The 20,912-nt window shown below is 34.4% G+C and overlaps 1 protein-coding gene across 6 annotated transcripts in view; it reads right to left on the bottom strand.

Annotated features, from left to right (window-relative positions):
* The window catches only part of GGNBP2 (gametogenetin binding protein 2), a 30,174-nt gene that overhangs the window by 8,976 nt on the left and 286 nt on the right, over positions 1–20,912 (bottom strand). For 3 of the 6 annotated variants that reach the window (XM_015599239.1, XM_015599241.2, XM_015599242.2), the window contains exons 2-8: positions 14,260–14,340; positions 12,429–12,682; positions 10,417–10,515; positions 6,556–6,681; positions 6,352–6,465; positions 1,379–1,588; positions 164–338 (exon numbers count right to left, since the gene is read on the bottom strand). In XM_015599239.1, coding sequence (XP_015454725.1) covers positions 164–338; positions 1,379–1,588; positions 6,352–6,465; positions 6,556–6,681; positions 10,417–10,515; positions 12,429–12,682; positions 14,260–14,340 — 1,059 coding nt within the window. The remainder of the gene's footprint in view (positions 1–163; positions 339–1,378; positions 1,589–6,351; positions 6,466–6,555; positions 6,682–10,416; positions 10,516–12,428; positions 12,683–14,259; positions 14,341–20,912) is intronic. The other 3 variants (XM_015599240.1, XM_015599243.1, XM_015599244.1) reach the window with 3 other exon arrangements.

Below are 20,912 nucleotides of genomic sequence, written 5' to 3'. Positions count from 1 at the left end.
TTCCATTCCCCGGGGAACCCCTCCCCTCTCTTCCAAAAGTTATGACACTGTATCAGTGGACTGCAGACCTCTGAGGCAAGGTCGGACTGGTGGCTTACTTACATTAAAGTTCAGTTCAATAGCTTGACTAAGCAATCTTGCACACGAAGCTCGCTGTTCTTACCTCAAAACTCTTGCGTAAAGCATCAACACCAAGATAGAAAAGCATCTGCCATGTCTGTTCTTCCGCTCGCAGTTTTTGCCAGATTCGATGCAGTCTTTCATAAAGATGAATTCCCAAGCAGGTCAGAACTTCTTCTTGAGCTATATCTATTGTCTTAGCATGCCTTTCTCTTCGTCTATAAAGGAGAATAAATCACATATAATTTCTAATACCCTTAACTAAAACAGTAAAAGACAGATAACATATCTGCAAGTTTGGTTTTTATACACAATCTTCATACCTAATAACATTCAAACTCAATTAAGGTATAAATATACAAAGCACACGTTTATAACCAATAAGAAATATACATGCAGGTAGAACTCAGTCCTAAAAGTGCTAAAAATAAAGTAATTCAGGAACTGACACTAACGAGAGTTTTTTGGGCACGAAGAAGTCATAAGTGTCCAGCTCGTAGAGGTTTGACAGTTCCTTTCATCTTCTAATTACAGAAAATGCCTATTTAGTTTTTGTTTCTTTTTTTTGAGGAGGAATACAGAAAGGCAATGCCAAAGCGATTCAATCATGGGCAAAGGCCCTCTAGGCCAATCTTCAGTAGAAGTGTTCATGGAACTTCAGTGATAACAGAAGACTGTATTCTAACTGCCTAGCAGAAAGTAAGCACTCGAATGAGAGTTGGTACAAAAAACACAAAGAGAAATAGGTTCAATTTATTCTATGAACTTTTCCTGATTTTATGTTTACAACAAAGCCAGAGATAAAATTTTAGGCTCTAATATAATTTAATAATAATAGATACAGTTCATGAATTACATTCAATAACGTATTTCTTAAACCCCTGTTGCAAAGACCTCATTTCCTATGCAAAAACCATCATTACGAACAAAATTTAAACATGAAAATGCATGGATGGAGGGGAGAAAAAAATCCCTTCTAATCATTTCCAAATGAAAATGACAAGATATAATAATGAAAGCCAACAAAAGCCTGTCTACTTCAAGCAACAAGGAGCAGAGAGGACTGAACCAAACACCACAGAAGACTTTCTTCCTAATTTTAATTAAAAAAATGAATGTTTTAAAGAAAGCAAAATGTTTACAGGCACACTTTAATTTATACGTATATCATATGTACTGAGGCAGAGGTGATGGAAATAAACTTTTAGTAATAAAATGAAGCAAAGCGCTAGATAGCCCATTCTAGCAAATTACATACTCATACCCTCCTGCGAACTCTGGCTCAGCACGACCCAAAAGATGTGCAATGAAGTCTGTTTCACAGCAAACATGTATGTGTCGTTCATGTGGACAGCACCGCAAGCCTTCATACAGTGCAGCACAGTATCCTTTCTCTTTGCTGCAATCAAGTTCACCAATAAGGATATTGTATGCTCGGAGGACTTTATTTTTGCAATCGGTGCAAAACCTGTTGAAAAGAAAAACTTCAAAATTAAGAACTGGGTGTGTCATTATTTCATAAGGCATTTAATAGTGTACCAGATGACGACACTCCCCTCCCATGTACAGCATTAAAAAAAGCCTTCATACACAACGGGAAACATACACAACGGGAAACATACACATATAAGGGAAATATAAATTTAGGGATTATATGAGTATAGCTAAATCTCCATTTGCAAATGATTTTTTAAACTAGAGAAGCCTAGGGGCCTAAAAGAATGAGGCAAATATGTATTTGTTAGCTCAAAAAATACATGCCAAGAAAATATTAGTTGCCAAGTAAATATTAGTTGCCAAAGACTAGCATATCTCCACTTCAAAAGTTATTTGTACTGGTCAGAAATAAAACAGAGGCTACAAACGAATGACTTGTATCTCTTTCCTTACAGGTTCTGAAAATAGTTGGTATCTTCAGCTAGCAAACCTTGATTCAAATTTTTACCACAACATTTTATTTTAGTTCACCACTAGCTAAGCAGTGGGCAGGGGAGGGGGTGAGGGGGTAGTAGGGCGGTAACAATGAGAGTGGGAAAGTGGTACATGTATTCTTAGTTTACTGGTAGTTTTCAAAATGTCAGATTCTTCCAAAAAATAAAAATAAAACCATGTTTCTCAAAACAATCATTAAATAGACAACATATACATAGAAATGTGGTTTAAATAAGTGTATATAATGTGGTAAAAGTATAGAAGAGCATGTGAATATTGAGGGTGATGAAATTTTCTTTAAGAAACCAAATATATTCAATCAGAAAGAAAAAGAATAGAAGCCTAGTTTCTTCATCTTTGAATTCCTGAAACAAGGAAGAAATTGGTCTGGTGAAAAAGCCAAGTTCATAATATTAATAACTGCTTCTCTCAGAAGATCATATGTGGTAGGAGAAATTTTTGATTTCTTTGATCTAAATTCCTCTCCTTAGGTGAGCTCATCTACCCACATGGCTTCAGCTAACATATCTGACTCTCGACTCTACAACTCTGTTCAAATCTTTGCCCCTTACCTAAGGGCCAGACTCATACTGAAAAATGGGGGACATCATAGATATCCAATAGGCAACACATTAAACTCACTGTCCAAAACGAAGGGCCATACTGTTCCCTTCCTATGTCTCCTTCCATCCCTGTTAAGAACATCACCATTCACAAAGTCACCCGGAAAGGAAACAGTTAATTCCAACATCTCAGGTCCCCCATTTACGGTGGAGTCAATTGGTATCAATTTTTTCTTACATCTCTTACAGGTCCCTTCTTTTCAAATTTCTGTTGTAAATCACCTAGACAACTTTTTAAAAAGCTTAACTGGCTTCCTTGTTTCCCCTCTTCCTAGCTCTAATGCTTCTCTCATACCAAAATAATCTTTAAAAAAACAAATCTAATTATCTCGCTCTCAACTTAAAAATCTCCTCACTATCTAGAAATAAAATTCAAACTCCCTATTAAGGCCTTTGGTGATTTCTTCTCTTACGCAACCTACTATTTCCAGGCTTATTTCCCAAGATGCATTAGTTTACTACACACATCTTTCTGGCCCAATAGTATATAACTGTGTTTCTTGAAATGAATATATGTTAAAATAGAGGCTCTATGCCCACGTGGTACACAGAGGCGATAATGCTGACAAGTTAAATAATTGTTTCAGTAAATTCTTCAAAGGACACAGAGAAATATATAAAAAATGAACTCGAAATGGGTTAAAATCTACAAATTAAGACCTGAAACCATAAAACTCCTGGAAGAAAACATGGGAGAAAAATTTCATGACAGTGGAAGTAGTGATAATTTCTTAGATATAACATCAAAAAAACAGGAAACAAAAGCAAAAATAAGACAAATTTGACAATATCTAACTTAAAAACCTCCGTGTCGCAAAGGAAACAATCAATCCACTTAAAGACAACTAATGGAATATTTGCACCACATAAATAGGTAAGGGGGGGTTAATGTCCAGAATATATAAAGAACCCCTACAACTCAATAATGAATTAAAAAAATGGCCAAAGGATGTGAATAGTCATTTCCCCACAGAAGATATAACAAAAGGTTAACAAGTATATGAAAAGATGCTCAATATCATGAATCATTAGGGAAATGCAAATCAAAACCATGCAATATCACCTCGTACCCATTAGTATGGCCACTAGCAAAAAAATTACATAATAAGTGTTGGCAAGGATGTGGAGAAATTAAAACCGTTGTGCACTGTTGGTGGAACTGGAAAATGGTGCTGCCAGTATGGCAAACGGTATAGTATTTCCGCAAAAAAAAATTAAAACTAAAACCACTGTATGATCCAGCAATCCCACTTCTGGTTATATACCCAAAAGACTTGAAAACAGGATCTCAAAGAGATATTTACACACTACACACTCATGCTCACTGCAGCATTTTTCACAATAGTCAAGAAGGAAGAGCAACCTAAATGTCCACTGACAGATGAATGTTGGATATAATGGAATATCATTCAGTCTTAAAAAATAAGGAAATTCTGTCACATGCTACAACATGAATGAAACTTGAGGACACTATACTAAAGGAAATAAGCCAATCACAAAAAGACAAATACTGCACGATTCCAGCTATGTAAATTATCTAAAGAAATCAAACTCACAGGAACAGAAAATAGAATGGTTGTCAGGGGATGGGGCAAGGGTAAAAGAGGAGTTGTTTTTCAATAGATATAGTTTCAGTCACGCAAGATGAAAAAATTCTAGCAATCTACTGCATAACAATGTGTATACAGTTAACAATACTGTAATATAGACTTAAAAACTGTTAAAAGGATAAATTTATATTACGTGGGCTTTTTTTAACAATTAAAAAAAATAGACATGGACACAGAAATAACAACAAATGCTTCCACGTCTTCAAGTTATAAATAATAAGTACAATTTCTAGTAAATAAAGGGTTAAATGTCATTCGGTAATAATAATAAAACTTGAAATATTTTCCTCATAATTTATGGCTTCCATTGAGTAATTTAATATGTTTTGAGTATAATCATAAGTAACCTAAGCACAAGTAAACAGCAATTTTTAAATATTACATGAAAGCCAAAAGAATGGGATTTTTCCTGTTTTCAAAAGTAACCTTGCACGTAAATTTAAAAAACATTTAAAGCAGAGATTTTGGTTTCTTAAGACCTCATTTCTAATACAATAATGTACTACAATAATACTTAACTGGCCAAATAGTGTTAGTAAATTTTTATTATAAAGTGTTCAGAAAACTCCACTAAAGTAGAAGTGCCAAAAAGGTACATTATTTAGACATTTACAAATCAATTTCAACTGACTGTAACACAAAAACTCAAACTGCACCAAACCGAACTAGATACACAGTAGTAACAAAGACTTGCAAATCTGGCACACGAACATTTACTATGTGCTTACTATGTGCCAGATACTGTTCTAAGTAAGCTTTACTATGTATCGAAAATCCCCACAACAAATTAATCTTATAAATCCTATGAGTACTATTATTATTAATTTGAAAAAAAAAATTGAGGCACAGAAAAGTCAAGTAACTTATACAAAGTTATAATCAGTAGAACCCAGATTCAATGTAATCTCTCTTAATTCCTCTTAATTGTACTTCTCCCTACCCTTAAGATATTTATAAAATACACTCTGCCTTCTTATAAACAACATAAAATATTGTCCTTAAAACACATAAAATATGGATAACCATTATAGGAAACTCCAAAACAGTAGCTCTGGGGACTACTAATTTATTACACCAAAATGTATCTTTTGGATGGAATGATTCAGTATTGAAATAGGAAGGAATCTATAATGGATCTATACATTTATATATGTTTTACATCAATATAATTCCCCTCCAAAACTCCAAATAACTGACACAAATTTCTACTCTCTTATGTACAATCAACCAAAAAAGCAAATAAACGAAGTCTGTAACTGAAAAAAGAAACACACCTATTAAACTAAGTATGCAGGTTAAGTCATTAGCTCATTGCCATACTAACACCAATCTTGATAATGCCAGTTTTTATCAATCCCGTTTGCTAGAAGTGTCCCCAAAGTAACTGTGTATATCTGTCCCAAGGTCAAAGAACACATAACCACAAACCCAACATGTGACAAACTTATATTAAAACAGTACAATTCTCCCAAGAATATCATCTCTAGATGGCTCCCTTACTAGTTTCCTTTCCTACTGCACTCTCCCCCTCCCTATGAATTTCCAAAAGTTAATAACACTTAGAAAATTCCTTTGTGAAGTAGTACAATAAAAAGAAAAATCTGAAGTTACTTTTATTTTATAGTACATGAAGCACACAAATTCCAACTTTGTTTTTAGGTTTCGGCAATTATAGAAATAATTCAAAATATTACTAAGTGAAAGTAATTTAACTTTCATTTTGAAAATGACATCATAAAATGTTTCCACCACAAAAACAAGGAATATTAGAGTTTCCCAAGTGATTAAGTACACTTTACTTGATTCGGTCATTCTGTGTTTCTTAAAAGGCTAACCTGGAACCAACAGGTAAAAGTTACAAAAAAACGATTACAAAAAAATGAGATGCTGGCTAAGAAGGCTAATACTGAGAGTCATCCCATAAAAGAATTGCCCACTCTAACATTAAGCTTTGCTTCGTGCCAGGCATTAATGGAAAGGTTAAAATACAGGTATATGACAGGTCAGTCTGGATGACAAAGAGCTAAGGTACCTTTCAACTACACCATGATGACCTTTACACTTACCTGTGTTTTCGCAGATATGTTTCTAGTGTTTCTAAAAGACAACTAGAGTCAATTAAAACGACTTCATCCCTGCATTCTTGGGACATTAGTTCCCATACGTCCATCCAACAACCTCTGCAGAAAGAAACAAATATTAGTGAGAAGGAGAAATATGTAAGGGTAAAAACAGTTTAAAAGGCAGAGTAAAGGATTGCTTGATTTTACCTGGCTGTTCCCTGGAAAGGTCCATAATGGAAAATGATCCTACACTTGCTGTCCTTCCTGTGGTCTTCACTACTTCTCTTATCTGTACTTAACTTCTCTGAACTGACACTGCTACTGCTCCCTTCACTGTAGTACAGTATAGTACAAAGCTTAGTGACACTGAGATAATCTGAAGAAATAATTTCTATAGTCTATATTAAAGATCATGAACTCTTTAATACATTAAGATATTAGTAGGATAAGTTTACAAATTTGTATATATAGTTACATATTCATTTTAACCATATTAAAATGTTAAACATGTGCTCTTATCTTTATATAAAAACTTCTGCTCAACTATTAAGATTACCTGATACAATTTAACAACATTTTTATTTATTAAGATAGCAACTGGTTAACACACTAAGCATTTTATGAGCAAATGTACTTGGAATGTTTTAAAGTCAAAAGCTGAAAAATTACATTTTCACCTATAAACATGAATCAATATTCCACAAATTGAAAATTATAACAAGTTTTGATCTACTCAATGTGATTTTATAGCTAGTCCATGGCAACAAAACTCTTTATCTACCTTCACATTTACAAGTAGCTGGGAAAGTCACAGGTTCATTTATAGTAAATAAATTTTTATATTTACTAAAATAAAAAAGCAACTAAGATGAACACTTTACACAGCCTAAATTAGTAATAAGTACTATACAAATAATTTTTTAAAAACTTACTAAAAATTTCCCAGACTCTCCCTCCCCCACAGGTTTCAATGTGGCGCTGGTCATGCATTTTGCTTTGCTGCAGATGTGCATTCCAAGAGAAATGTGTGTCTATATTCCATTCAAGGATAGTCGTCTTGATTTTTCATGATTCTGAACTGGCTCCTGCCTGTTCTTCTGTAGGTCTCACTACAGTCCTAGAAATTCATTACCTTGGATGCTTGAAATGGAAAAGCTCTGAATCTTTACTTAACCTACTCTACATAACTAAATAGGTATTTCTCAACCCCCTGCCCACCATATAAGGTCAGACATACAATTTAGCTCTCCATTCCCTCTCATAAGGGCTCAGGCCATGGTCCAGTGCTTCTAATTTTTGAAACAAATCCTCAACTCCTGCTCTGCCTTCCATGTTGCATCCTTCTACTCTCAACTCCCATATTTCCTCTTGTTCTAAATATACTTGAATGATCTATAAACTCCTAAAGCTGAGTAACTTTCATATTCAATTTCTTATAACTGAGGAAAAGGTTCATGAAATCAGAGCTGGGGAAAGATTATTCTATCATCAGGATATGAAAGCATTACTCTGAGAACAGCTTTAAAAAAAATTCTACAGCTTGAATCAAGATTTTATCCATAATCCCTCCAGACCAAATGTCTTTATATCACTCCTTCCGTTCAAGTTGAAGCTTTCTGAAAAAGAAATCTTTCCACTTCCCTGTTTTACTCCCACTTTTCGCTCACAACTTAATCCATTACCTTACACTGCATTCACTTTCTACTCATTCTGATCTGGATTCTGCTTCCACTCAACTATAGATCTGCTCATCAAAATTACCGATAATCTCAGTGTTGAGGTCCTTGATGACTCAGTAGCATTCAATACAGCTGACTAGACCCTTCTGAAACACTCTTTTCCCTTGGCTTCCTTCTATCTCTCTAGCCACTCTTTCTCAAGTTTCTTTACTGGCTTCTTTTTTACTATTAAATTGAATTCCTCAGCATTCTTCTCTTACTCTTAAGTGATCTTATATATCATTCTCGCGGGTAATCAATCATCAGCTACAGGCCTGTAATTCTGGCCTAGATCTTTCTTTTGGATCTCAAACTTACTCCTAGACAAAAACTTGGGTTTACTTTCATGGATATGAGAATACTCTCAGAAACGCTGAGCTGGATTGATGCAACTGATTAGGTTGAAACCTAATCAATTACATTATACTTTCCCTGGAGAAAGTCTAAACAGAAAAAGAGGGGAACAGTAGAAATATATAAAATGGAAAGTCACAGGAGCATATAATGGCAGTGACCATCCAAAGTGGAGAGGGAGACCTGGCTAAGCAGACTATACTCCCTGGGCTGCTTTCCATATGGCATGTGGGAATTACTGAAGCTACCTTAGGAGACAATGCTTAAGATAGACTAACTCCATTCATACTCTTCCATAATTCAGCAAACAACCTTCTACCACATTTGGCATCCCATGTGGTAGGACTATAGCTGAAGGGGGATGTGATGTCTGTGGAGGTCTGTTTTTTAAGCTGAAAGATGGGAAAACATAGCTGCATGTCAATTTAATAAAAATAGATAATTGATGACAGTCAGTGATAATAAGAGAGGAGATATAATCCAGAGTAAAAGTGGAAGGACTGGTCTTTGAAGGAGGGTGACAATGAGCACAGATGTGTAAGATGTTAGGATATCTGCTGCTTTTAGTTCCTCAATGAAAAAACTGCCTAACAAAAAATCAGAAGGCAAGCTTTTATTATATCATCCTACTCTGTGACTGGAGCTAACAAATCATTCAGGAAAGGTTAATGTCTAATGAGAAACTGAGACTGAATTCTATATTCATCACAAAGTCAGGAATTCTCTAAAGATACTGGTAAATCAGGTACGTGAAATAATTATCCATAGATAAACCACTTTAGGTTGTTGTAGAACTTTACTGGGTTCAGAGTATTCTCACATTTAGATACCATGTAATGTGTGCTTATTTGGATCCTGATTCTAACAAATCGATGTAGAAAGACACTTTTTGAGACAGTTGGGGAAATCTAAATATAAACTGGGTAGTAGATTATTATAGTTCATTTTGTCAGGTGTTAAAATGGCAGTCATTATCAAAGAAAATGTCTATATATTTAGAGATGTGTGTGCATATATGTAGGAGTAAAAGAACATGATGCCTGAATCTTGCTATAAAATGCTTCAGCAAAGAAAAAGGCAGATAAAACAAATGTGGCAAATCTCGATAACTACTACTGAATCTGAATGAAGGCATTTGGGTGGAGGGATATCCTTATATAGTCTATTCTTCTATGTGTTTGACAGTTTTCATAATAAAATTTTAAAAATATTTATTTTTGTTCCTGATTATAGAAGGAAAAAAACCAAAAACTTTATTAATAGATTAACACACAACCAGCTGATCATCAGGTCTTTTTGCCAGACAGAAACATGTCTATACAACAATGGTGTCAACACTATTAATGAGATATTCAAAACTAATTTTTAAAATTAATTCACTAGTTTTACATCATCCCTTTCTCTCCAAAACAAAAGTTACTTCTTAGAAACTCCCTCCAAATTCCATGACTTCTCCTTACCACCCACAACCCTAAGCAATTTTGTAGAGGGCAACCGTGACACTGTGCTGGGAGATTGGGGCAGAAGCAGCCTTGGGCATTGTAGCACCTAACCAAGAAGAAAACTGTAAATTAGTTACATAAATAAACATTGTTATAACTGAGTCAAGCCTTTTTTTTTAATCCTTGATAAATTATTAGGGAGACCTAGAGACAAGAAGACAAGAAAAATAATTTATGGCTATTAGGTAAATCAAAGAATATCACTGCTTTGGACAACTTAATATTGGCTACATAAATTTCCGCAAAGATCTCCACCTCTTTCCTCTGAAACATGTTATATATAAAAAACTTTTTAAAAAGCAAACCTATACTGAGACCCTGTAAGTATCAAAAAAACGCCTACAGAAGTAGGAGACATATTTATTTTGAACTTTGTTATAGTGTAACCAATTAAAGAAAGAAAACTAGCAGTGTGGGGGTTTTTAAATACTAAATATAATCAACATTTATAATCTTAACAACGACAAAACATCTTGATATTCAATTCTACTTACCCCAAAGGTTTTGGTTTATGCGTATCTAAGGAGTGCAACTGACATCTCTTGTTCTTTTTACTTTTTGGAATAGCATCTATCATGTCATTTAGTTTGGACCTAATTAAAAATAAACCATTAAAGGTTAGATTATTCATTTTTCTTTAAAATTTTCAAAATATCTTTTATTGCTTTTAGAAAAAGTATAAAATATTATAGATATATCACTTACTTTGAAAATTTCTCCTCAAATTATAACTCCAAAGAGTCTGTACACCTGTCTTCCCATTCCATTCTCAGTCTGTCAAAATGTTGAAAGAGACCTGCTCTATTCAAAGTACTCTTTTCCTCAGACTGCATCTGTCTCATTCATCCCTGTATCTGCACTTCATCTAGCAGTGTACCTGGCACTCAAATATTTTGACTGATTGCTACCTCTCAGCCACCTTACCTTGTCCAAACATTATCTAAATACACAAATTATCCTGGATGAGGTGCCAACAGAAATTTTATATGAATATAAAAATATGTACAACTAATATCTACATCCTATATCCAACTAATCAGCAAAGCCTGTAAACTGTAACTTTTAAATATATCCAGAATCAAATCACTTCTCATCACCTCCACCATTAACACCCTTGTCCAACCTGCCTCTCTAGCTTAGACAATTGCAATAGCTGGCCTCCCAAAAGGTCTCCTTGCTTCTACCTTTTGCCTTTACATTGTTAAGGCTTCACTTAGCAGCTGGAGTGATCTTTCTACTACAAAGATCACATTCTGTTATTTCTCTGTTGAAAAACCCTCCGAAGCTTCTTTTCTCAGGCAGAGTAAAAATCCAAAGTCTCTACCACCACCTCTAAAGAGGAAAGCACCAGGGTTTGGTCTTCGGACCTCTTTTCCTATTAATATTCACCCTGTGGTAATCACCTCTCATCTCATGTGTTTAATTTATACATATGTAGGAATACATATATTACATACTACATACATTTTATATACTACAGTTTAAATACTGTATTTAGTTTAAAAACTATACATATATATGCTGATGACACAAACTTACATCTCTAGGACAGACCTCTCTGAACTCTACATCTCTTTAGATGCCCAACTGGTATCTAAAACTTAACACATCCACAAGTGAGCTCTGTAAAATTGCTCCCCCCGTCCTACCCATCTCAGTAATGAAAAACATCTGTCCTATTCTTAAGAACCCCAAATCTGAGATTCATCCTTGATGTCCTCCTCCATATCCAATCTATCCAAAAATCCTGTTGGCTCATTCCTCAAAATACATCCAGGACCCAAACATTTCTCCTCTGCAGCCACAATACTGTTATCTCTCACATGGATTAGTAAACAGGCTGTTTTTCTGTCCTTCCACCATCCTTCCATTCAGTTTCAATACAAACGTCAAAGTAAGCCAAACCTCAAGTCAGACCAGGTCACTTATCTCCTCGAAATCCTCCCAAATCTTCCAGTCTCATTCAGAGTAAAAAGAAAAACAAAAAAGACCTCAAGATGGCACTACATAATTGGTCCTCCTCTGACCTCATCTTTTATTACTGTTCCCTTCATTCACCTGGCTCCAGCCACAATGGCTTCCTTGCCGCTCTTCAAACATGCCAGGAAAACCAACCTTTGAACCTTTACACTTGCTGCTCCCTCTCTGCCTTCCCTCAGATATCTACATGGTTCTTTCACTTACTTCATTCAACTCTAACAGTCAATGTTATTCTATCAGCAGAATTCCCTGACCATCTTCCATATTAATTCCACCCACTCGATCTCTATCTTTCTTACTGGTTTTTCTTTATAACTTATCATAACTGACAAATTATGTATTTGCTTACTGCTTGCCTTTCTCCACATGAAAAGAGATATTTTATAGTCACTGGCACATAGAAGTTACTCAATAAAATGGTTGAATTTGGGCTCAAGCTTTGCCCTGACCAAATTTAGAAAAGCCACCACTGTCACCAAGTTTAAAAATTTTAACAAACCCATTTTTCCTAATTAATTATACTTACCCATGTACATAAAATAATGTATAAAGCTTCTTTGCATCAGTCATGCAGCTTCGAGTAACAGATAGGACTCCCTTTGGCCCTACTGTCAGGGGTTCAAGGGCAGGATTTCCAGACTCTACAAGCTGGGAAAAGAGGCGCTCCACACTACGACGACAACCAACACATGGGACAAGCTGAGAAAGTGCACTCAAGACTTCACGTGATGTCACCACCATGGCAATACTTAGATCTTGTTGCTTAAGCATACTATGTCGCTGAAAGAAAGAGGGAAAGAAAAACGAAGACGAGTCCTTAAGAAAAATAGAAAATTACTTTCACTACAACTTCTAGTTGCTATCTCTGTGCATTAAGTACAACCTGGGCAGGGTTTGCCATCTCTATCTGCAACTGAGTCAGAAAGGCAAGGCAGTCAGTCGGCCTTGTCCATATTATACTAAGTTTGCTATACAGAACCCCCTGCTCTAGAATTTAGGGTATAAAAGGCTCTGCTTTGGATGTCAGGGCTAAGAAGTATGTGTGCCAGCATAGCAAAAAGCAGCCGTGTGTCTGGAAATTTAGTGCTTGTTCAGTGAGTATTAAGCTTAGTATTCTTGCTTAAAATAAAAAAGCTTTTAAAGGGAAGAAAAGAAATAAAAATAAAGGTACAATGCAGCTTTACCACATCTCAACTTTTAGCAACACACTGTTAGCTACAGGAACCATTTTAGGATGGTGATCGTGTAGAGCAGCAACTCTCAACCAGGTGTGTTATGGATTAGTGGGAGAGAACAAGGCCTATGTTACCTATGTAGAAGCCTATAAGTGAGTAGCAACTAAAATGCTGGTGCATAGGAATGTTATCTGTTGGTTATGACAAGGTAGAAAAATGACTAAGAACCACAGCTGCAGAGAAATGGGCAAAACTCTAGTAAATAACTTCTGCCTGGCTGGAATTATAGTTATGCTACAAATAACGCCTCCAGCTTTACTAAAAACAGATGGGAAAATAAGATAACTCCCAAGAAGGATTTTTCTCATAGTTACCGTTAACCATTCATTCAAAATTTTCTCCAAAAGTAAAAATAGAATGTTGAAATAAATTAACAATTTATATTCCATTATCTTAATTATATATAGTGTATTTATAAAGTACCATATTGCTTCAGAATAAAAATAAGAAAGTTCATAATAAAAGATTAACTTTTTATTATTTGAATAAAACAATTACTACAAAAAAAAACCCCAACAAGGTCTCAATGAGAAGTTGTATTCCTTATCTTTAAAAAACAGGAAAGATCACCTGGCAAAGTTAAAGCCTTACGGACATGTAAAATGATAACATAACACCACTGAATCTTTCTCATAAGTACATAAATATAGTCACTGTAGCAACAGTGAAAAAATTGCAATTTCAGTGCAGTCTTAAGACCTAGAGACCCCTATTTAAAACAAAAACTTGGGGCTAAAATTTTAAATGACTTTAAAACACACTCACACACATATACACATGAACACACCATTTAAAAATAAATCTCATATCTCACTTTTTTTCCCCTCTATAATTCTCCCCTCCACTTCCACCGCTGACCTATGGATGTTGCCATTTCCCCTTAAGAACTGGATCTCTGAAGGTGGGGCGTCTCCTTCCACACACTCGCAGTGTGCACCTGGGGCCTGGTGCACCCAGGGTATGGTCCGTGGCTCCACCTGGGGTGTGAACCCAGGACTTTCTCCATGTAAAGCAGACATGCTAACCATTACACTATGGAGCCACCCTCATCATATCTCACTTTTAAGAGGAATCTAAAGAAAACAAAATAAAACGAAGAAGTTTGAGTTTTAAAACTATTACCTGAATGAACTGCTTCAGTTGTGCACCATTATTTTGATGCCCATCGAGATTTAACACATTGTCAGGAAATTCCATCACCATCTTAATATGCAAAAGAATAAAAATCAATTAATTTATATTCTTCGAATACATGATATAGACTATTATATAAACTCCTAGGACAAAAATAGACCCCCAAAGCCAGATCTCCACCACCTGCCATCTTGCCCTCTGCCAATTTTTTTAAAAAATCCAAGTTATACAAGTTTCTAAAGCCAGAAATAGTAACTAGGAGCAAGAACACTGAAGTCAGGCAGACATGAGTTCAAATCCCAGCTCTACCATTTATAATCTATACCATAACTCTGAGCAAGTTACTTAACCTGTCTCGATTTTCAGCCTCATTTATAAAATGAAATTATGTAATAATTTTTAATATCTCTTAGAACGGGTTGTGATAAATTATATTTAAAAGTGTTTTTGCAGTGTTCAATAATAATGGCATTTAATAAGTGAAATGACCTGATATTTTGTGTTAAAACACCCTGACATTTTTAGTTATTCCTCTTAATGGAATACAGTAAATAAGATAATGTAAATGACTACATACATACATGTACATGTAGTCATTTACATTATAAGATTTGTATATGATATACGTAATATATATACATGAAGTACTCAGAACAGTACCTGGTACATAGAAAAATGTCTGCTCTAATTATGAACAAAAAGGATACACCGAGATATTCAATTATCAAAACTCACTACCAGAGAAAGAGGAATATAAAAAAGCTTAAAGATGTTTCAGGATATCAGATAATGGGGAATTAGTAATTAGCACATTTCAATGATCTGTGACACTACTAATATTAAAAAGTACCATATTTATGTACCACTAGGAAAGAGCCATTATAATCAAGATGTCATCAAATTAAAGAAGCAACCCAACTTCCAGAGATGTTAAAAAAAGTCTGCCTTCAAAACAATGAAATAAAGTAACGTATTTTATCTTAACTAAAATATTGTTAAAAGTATTAAACATACTGTGCTAGGACAAACTTCTATTTCTAGATTAAGATGAAAAGGACCCACAAACTCCTACACACCGAGAGTGAAGTCAGGATAAGGAGACCCATTTGGCGCAAAAATAAAATGCTAAAAATCCTCACGCAGTTGAATGTGATCTTAAGGAGATTCCTCCACCAACCAGCATCAAAAAGACCTGCTTCCTTAATGGAGGTGACCATTTTTTTCCCCTCCACATTAGAAATGAGAGCCTTAAAAGATGTTTGTTCTAACAATAAACTGAAGACTGAATAACCAAGTGTAAGTGTAAGCAATATATATATTTTCTGGATTTGATAAGGTGAAAACACTAGATATGTGAAGTAGAGAGAGCATCTGCTAAGGATGTACAATGATGCAAACACAGACTCAAGAATCCAGAGGACTTCATTGTATTTCACAGAACCAAAAACCACATGTACAATATGATTCAAATATCTGCATATTTTCTTACAGAAAAATAAATAATTTATTAGATGTGGCTATCTCTAGGCAGTGAGAAAACAGATGACTTTTTTATGTGTTCCTATCTTTCCCAAATTTATTACAATGCACGAACACTACTTACTATGAGGGGAAACTTAGTATTCTTTGCTTCCAATTCTATATACATTATACCATGTTCAGAGACATGCTTCCATCTCAATAGCTTTTACTGTTCTGGAAGTTTCTTCTTCCATACTTACAGACTATATGTCCAAGTCTCAGTTTCAAGGATCAATTGTCCAATTTTCAGGTCTTTCAACTTCTTTCTAGTTTTCACTCTCATAATCTTATTAATATCTCCAAAGAGTGGTGGTAATAATAATAATAAAGACAATTAATGTAGCTTCATATATACTAGGCATTGTTCTAAGCACTTTCATATTTTAACTTATCAACAGTACAAAGTGAAACTGGTTATTAGCCCACTTTAATAATGTAGCTCTAAATGGACTGGTAAGGATGACTGAAATTAGTGGGTGAAATATCTAATGATCCATACTACCCACAGTATTTACCATATTTTATAATCTATTGAAATTTTAAAAAAACATTTAATAATCCTGGTTTTAGAAATCCTGGTTCATGAAAACCAATAAAAGAATAAAAACAGTTAATAGTACAATTAGCTCACATTGTTTTCTGAAATCACCACATGGTTTAAACTCAAAGTTAACTGGCAAGTCTTAAAAAAAGGTGTTAAGATAAACTTTTAAAGCCATGTAACTCAACAGAACACTGCAAATCACTCCAAATCTACCAGTTAAGCAACTATCACCTTAATTTGCATGTTCACTTGCTTGATACAAATATACACCATTTCCCCACATAACAATTGCCACCATAAAAACATTAAGACAATTACTTATATCTTAATTATTTTAAGATTAAAACTATCAAGGTCTCTCTCATCTGGTTCATAGGCAAAATCCTAAATTCTGACTCTGTGTAAGTGAATTATTATCTGAACAACTATGTTATATTGCTTTAATAATTAAAGTAGGTATCAAAGAATATATCTAACATATTGAGACCTGCTGGTTGACCTTTAGAAAATATATATAATTTGGTAAATAATACTTGCTTTAGAAATCCATTTTAAAGTCAACAACAGTTAAAATTTTTCTAAAAGAAAAACCCCTCATTTAAGATCATTTAATTTTCACCTTAACGAGCATAGATAAATGTCAAGATCAGGTCTATTACTGTGTCTTTCCTGGATTTTGTTGGCTTGGATAATACTAACGTCTCTTGTACTTACTCTATACCACCCTAGTTAGAAACACTGCATTCACACTGAATTCCTCTGTCCTTGCCCTTAAAAAATTTAGGATAATGGGGTTTTTTTTACCTTGCTGTTTTCTGGCCAATCACTATATGCTTAATGTTGAGAGATGACAATAAAAAGGGAGGAAAAAGAAAAAGGGGAATACAAAGAGGATAGTAGAACTTTTTTCCCCCATTCTTTAAAACCACTTCCTTGACTTGATCTTCAGATTCTAGGTCACCTAAAGGAAGACAGTCATGTAAAATATTTCAGGTGTGGTTTCACAGAGGAATCATTAGTGTTCAGCTTAATGATGAGGTTGCCTATCCCTACCTAGCCAAAAATAGAACGAGTCATTGTCCAGCAATTATTGCTTTATAAAGTTTATTGAATCCATTACCGACTTTCACTTGTATCTGTCCCGGTTTCTCCTGACCACAATAATCTGTTTTTTAAAGCATTCTCATAAGCTCTAACCAACAATATTAAGTTTGTATTTATTAAAAACCATTGTCACTTTAGTTTTGCTTTTTTACTTCTTTATCGTCACAGCTGTTTGTAACATCTATCGTCTTTGGTAAAATTAATTATTTAATCAAGAGTTGAAAGAAAACATTAATGCTACCATTTATTATCTTTGTAAAGTCTCAGTTAAGAAACCCTTATCAGAGTTTGAGTCCATTTAGATTGGTCTTAATTCAGAGGGGAAACTGCATTCCAGAAATATTGTAGCAATTTGACAGTATGTATCAAGAACTTTATAAAAGGTTTTTATTCTTTGATCCAGTAACTGTATTTCCAAAAGCCTGAGAAAAAAAAATTTAATGCAAATATTTATGCATTATTTATATTCTTATAGTATTATTTATAGCAGAAACTAGAACTGCTTCTATGTCCAACAGAGAGAATGATATAATTATGTAAAGTCACACAACAAATATATTATAGGACTATTAAAGCTGTTTAAAATGACAAGAAAAAAATATTCTCAACATTACATTTAATGAAAAAAAGCAAGATATAAAATGTTAAGAATGCATATCAACTCTGCATCTATGTGTCTACGAATGGAATTACACCAAATGCTGCTATATGCTTAGTTATCTCTGGGAAGCAAGAGCAAGAATAATTTGCTTTGTTTTGTGATTATTTTTCAAGATCATTTAAAAAGGAGTATATAGTTTCACTCCATGAACTTTTATAAGTACGCAAGAATTGTAATTCTTCGAAGATGTCTCTAAAAGAAAATCTGTTTTCTGTCCATCTTATTTTACAATGCTAGTAACACTAAAAAGCATTTTTGCCACATAGCATGCCACTTTCCTAAATATCCCACCAACTTATTTGGAATTATCTCAAATATATGTACATCAGCACTTTACTCAAGTATTCAAACCCACTAAACTGAGCCTTTTTAATGTGGATGCAACATACCACAAAAAAGAAGAGGCTACTTCCTCACATACAAGCTTCTTAGTTTCATTTTATAAATACAATTTAAAATTGCCAGTTTAAGGCTACAGTTTTCAGCTTCTGTTACTAAAATAATAAACATTTGTAACTGATTTGTAAACGTTGTAACTAGACTTAACATCTAGGAGCTAACAAGATTCTAAGACTACCAGAAATAAAGGTAACACAATGTTTCCACCATGCATCACCTATAGACCCTAAAAATAAAAACCAAACCAAATATTAACTTCAGGGATATACTACCATCAAACTACCAATGGACCACTGCAGAGCATAAACCTCTGCTCTTCTCTCCCTCTTACCCAACAGGTGTTGTTTGCTCTGCATTCTTCCTTTAAGTAATATTTGGTAGAATGGTTCTGAAACTTGCTTTTCTAAGTATAATGCATTCTTAACGAGAATTTTCACTAACCAGCATTCAATGACTGTGCAAAAGTTCCAAGACAAAGCAACAGTCCCACTCATTACCCAGTGATAAAAACCCTTCCAAAACAAAGAAAAACTGCATCCTTTCCTAAAAAAAATGCTGTTTTCGAGATATTTAAATTAAGTAAGCCTACATTTTATTTGCCTTAGTCACAAGTCTACAATCCAATAAAAGCAAAACTCAACCACCAGGTTCAGTCCAATCTCAACTTCTCTGGACAAATAAATGCAATAATAAATCACAGTGTAATGTTACATCTTTTTCTATGGGAAATTTTGGAAATTATTATATTGTACAGAGAAAAAAGTGTAAAAACACCCAAAAGTTGACTTTTAAAGTGCTATATAACATACATCAATACTGCACTCACATTACAGGTTAAGTGGGAATAAGGAGAGAAATCAGTGTCTATGCAAAATCTTATACTAAAATTTACGTTGATTTCCCCTATGCTTTGATATTATACACTCAACAGTAATTTATGTCCAATCCCAAAGAATTTTTTTTTAAACTTCAAAAGCATTCTGAGACAACAAGCATAAAAGGTGGATACTAAACTATGTGCTCCAGAAGTGTGTTGGAGAGGGAGAGAATATCGATAAATGGATTCTTACTAGTTTTCGAATTGAGAAATGCATCATTTAATTTGATCGGTGTTAGTTTTTTCAACTACTTAAAATACAAGTCCATTATACTTTTAATGCAAAAAATGCAAAAATCACAACCAAGACATACAGATTATTTTCTAATACACCAACACAAATTATAGTTACCTATGTCGGGCCAAATCATTCTTTTTCCATGAAAAAAAAAAATGTACTTGGGTAATTATAGATGCTTTCACTTAAAAAGTTCTAGCAAATTAAGTCACTCAATACTCTTCTATTTCTTTTAAAAGCACTGCAGTTCAATCAACTCTTAATTGAGAGTGGCAAACAGAAAAGGCATAGAGTGGCATCTCTACAATGACTTGCATTTTATATAAAATTTTAAAAAGCTTCAGCAGATATTTGCAAAAAAAAAAAAAAAAAAAAGAATCAGGAACAAAACAGATCAACTGCCTTTGAAAAGCAAAAAAGCCAAAGGTGATAAGATAAAAAGACTTGCTCTTTATCAAAATAGGCAAATATATAATCTAAAGCTTCAGCATCATCAAAATGCAGACTTCAAAAGATATTCATAAAGGGTTCATTTTATTTCTTAAGAAATAGTGGCAAGCAACTGCACTCATTTCCTGTTCAGAATTCAATTCAAATTTCTGCCATTTCCTTTTAAAGGAAATACTACAGCAACACAAGGCAGAGTATCTTGTAATGCTGTACTACCACCAAATTCAAAAAAGAAAACTACCCAGAACTGGGTAGTTTTAAAGATGAGCAATCGGCTTTTTATGATGCTCTTATACATTCGATCATTTTGCTTCTTCAAAGAAAAAATAAAAAGGCCACCTGTAAACTAAAGAATGCCAAGAAAGCCCATTTTGAAGAGTCATGGCCTAGGAGTACACTCATTTCATAGAGTTTTAATGTACTAGACAATACGAGACTATTTACAACGAAATCAAATCATTTTAGTGGAATTTTTACTGAGCACGATAATGTCACTCTGACCTCAGTAGATATGCTTATGTAGTGAGAGCTGTAGTATTAAGATAGGCAATACACAGGTATCCGGGGAGCTGCGACATTTCTAGATAATTAAGCCTCCCCGAGGGTAGGTGGTTTCTGTAAGACATAGGCCCAAGATCCTTCAACCCCTTTCTGAGGCGCGTGCTTTGGCAAAAGCAGCCTGTATTAAAGGGAAAGGGTAAAGAAAGAGGGTTCAAAAAAGGAAAGCCTGGGGAGAGGGGCTTAAACTGCGTACGGAGCGCTGGGCTAGGGGCCTGCAGAGGTTACCGAGCGACCCACTGCAAAGGCGAGTTTGCAGGGCCTGCCGGAGAAAAGGCCTCGCCTAGGA

The sequence above is a fragment of the Pteropus alecto genome, unplaced genomic scaffold, assembly GCF_000325575.1.
Source record: "Pteropus alecto unplaced genomic scaffold, ASM32557v1 scaffold98, whole genome shotgun sequence".
NCBI lineage: Eukaryota > Metazoa > Chordata > Mammalia > Chiroptera > Pteropodidae > Pteropus > Pteropus alecto.
The sequence above is the reverse complement of the archived record's forward strand: the minus strand, read 5'-3'. Positions and strand labels throughout refer to the sequence as shown.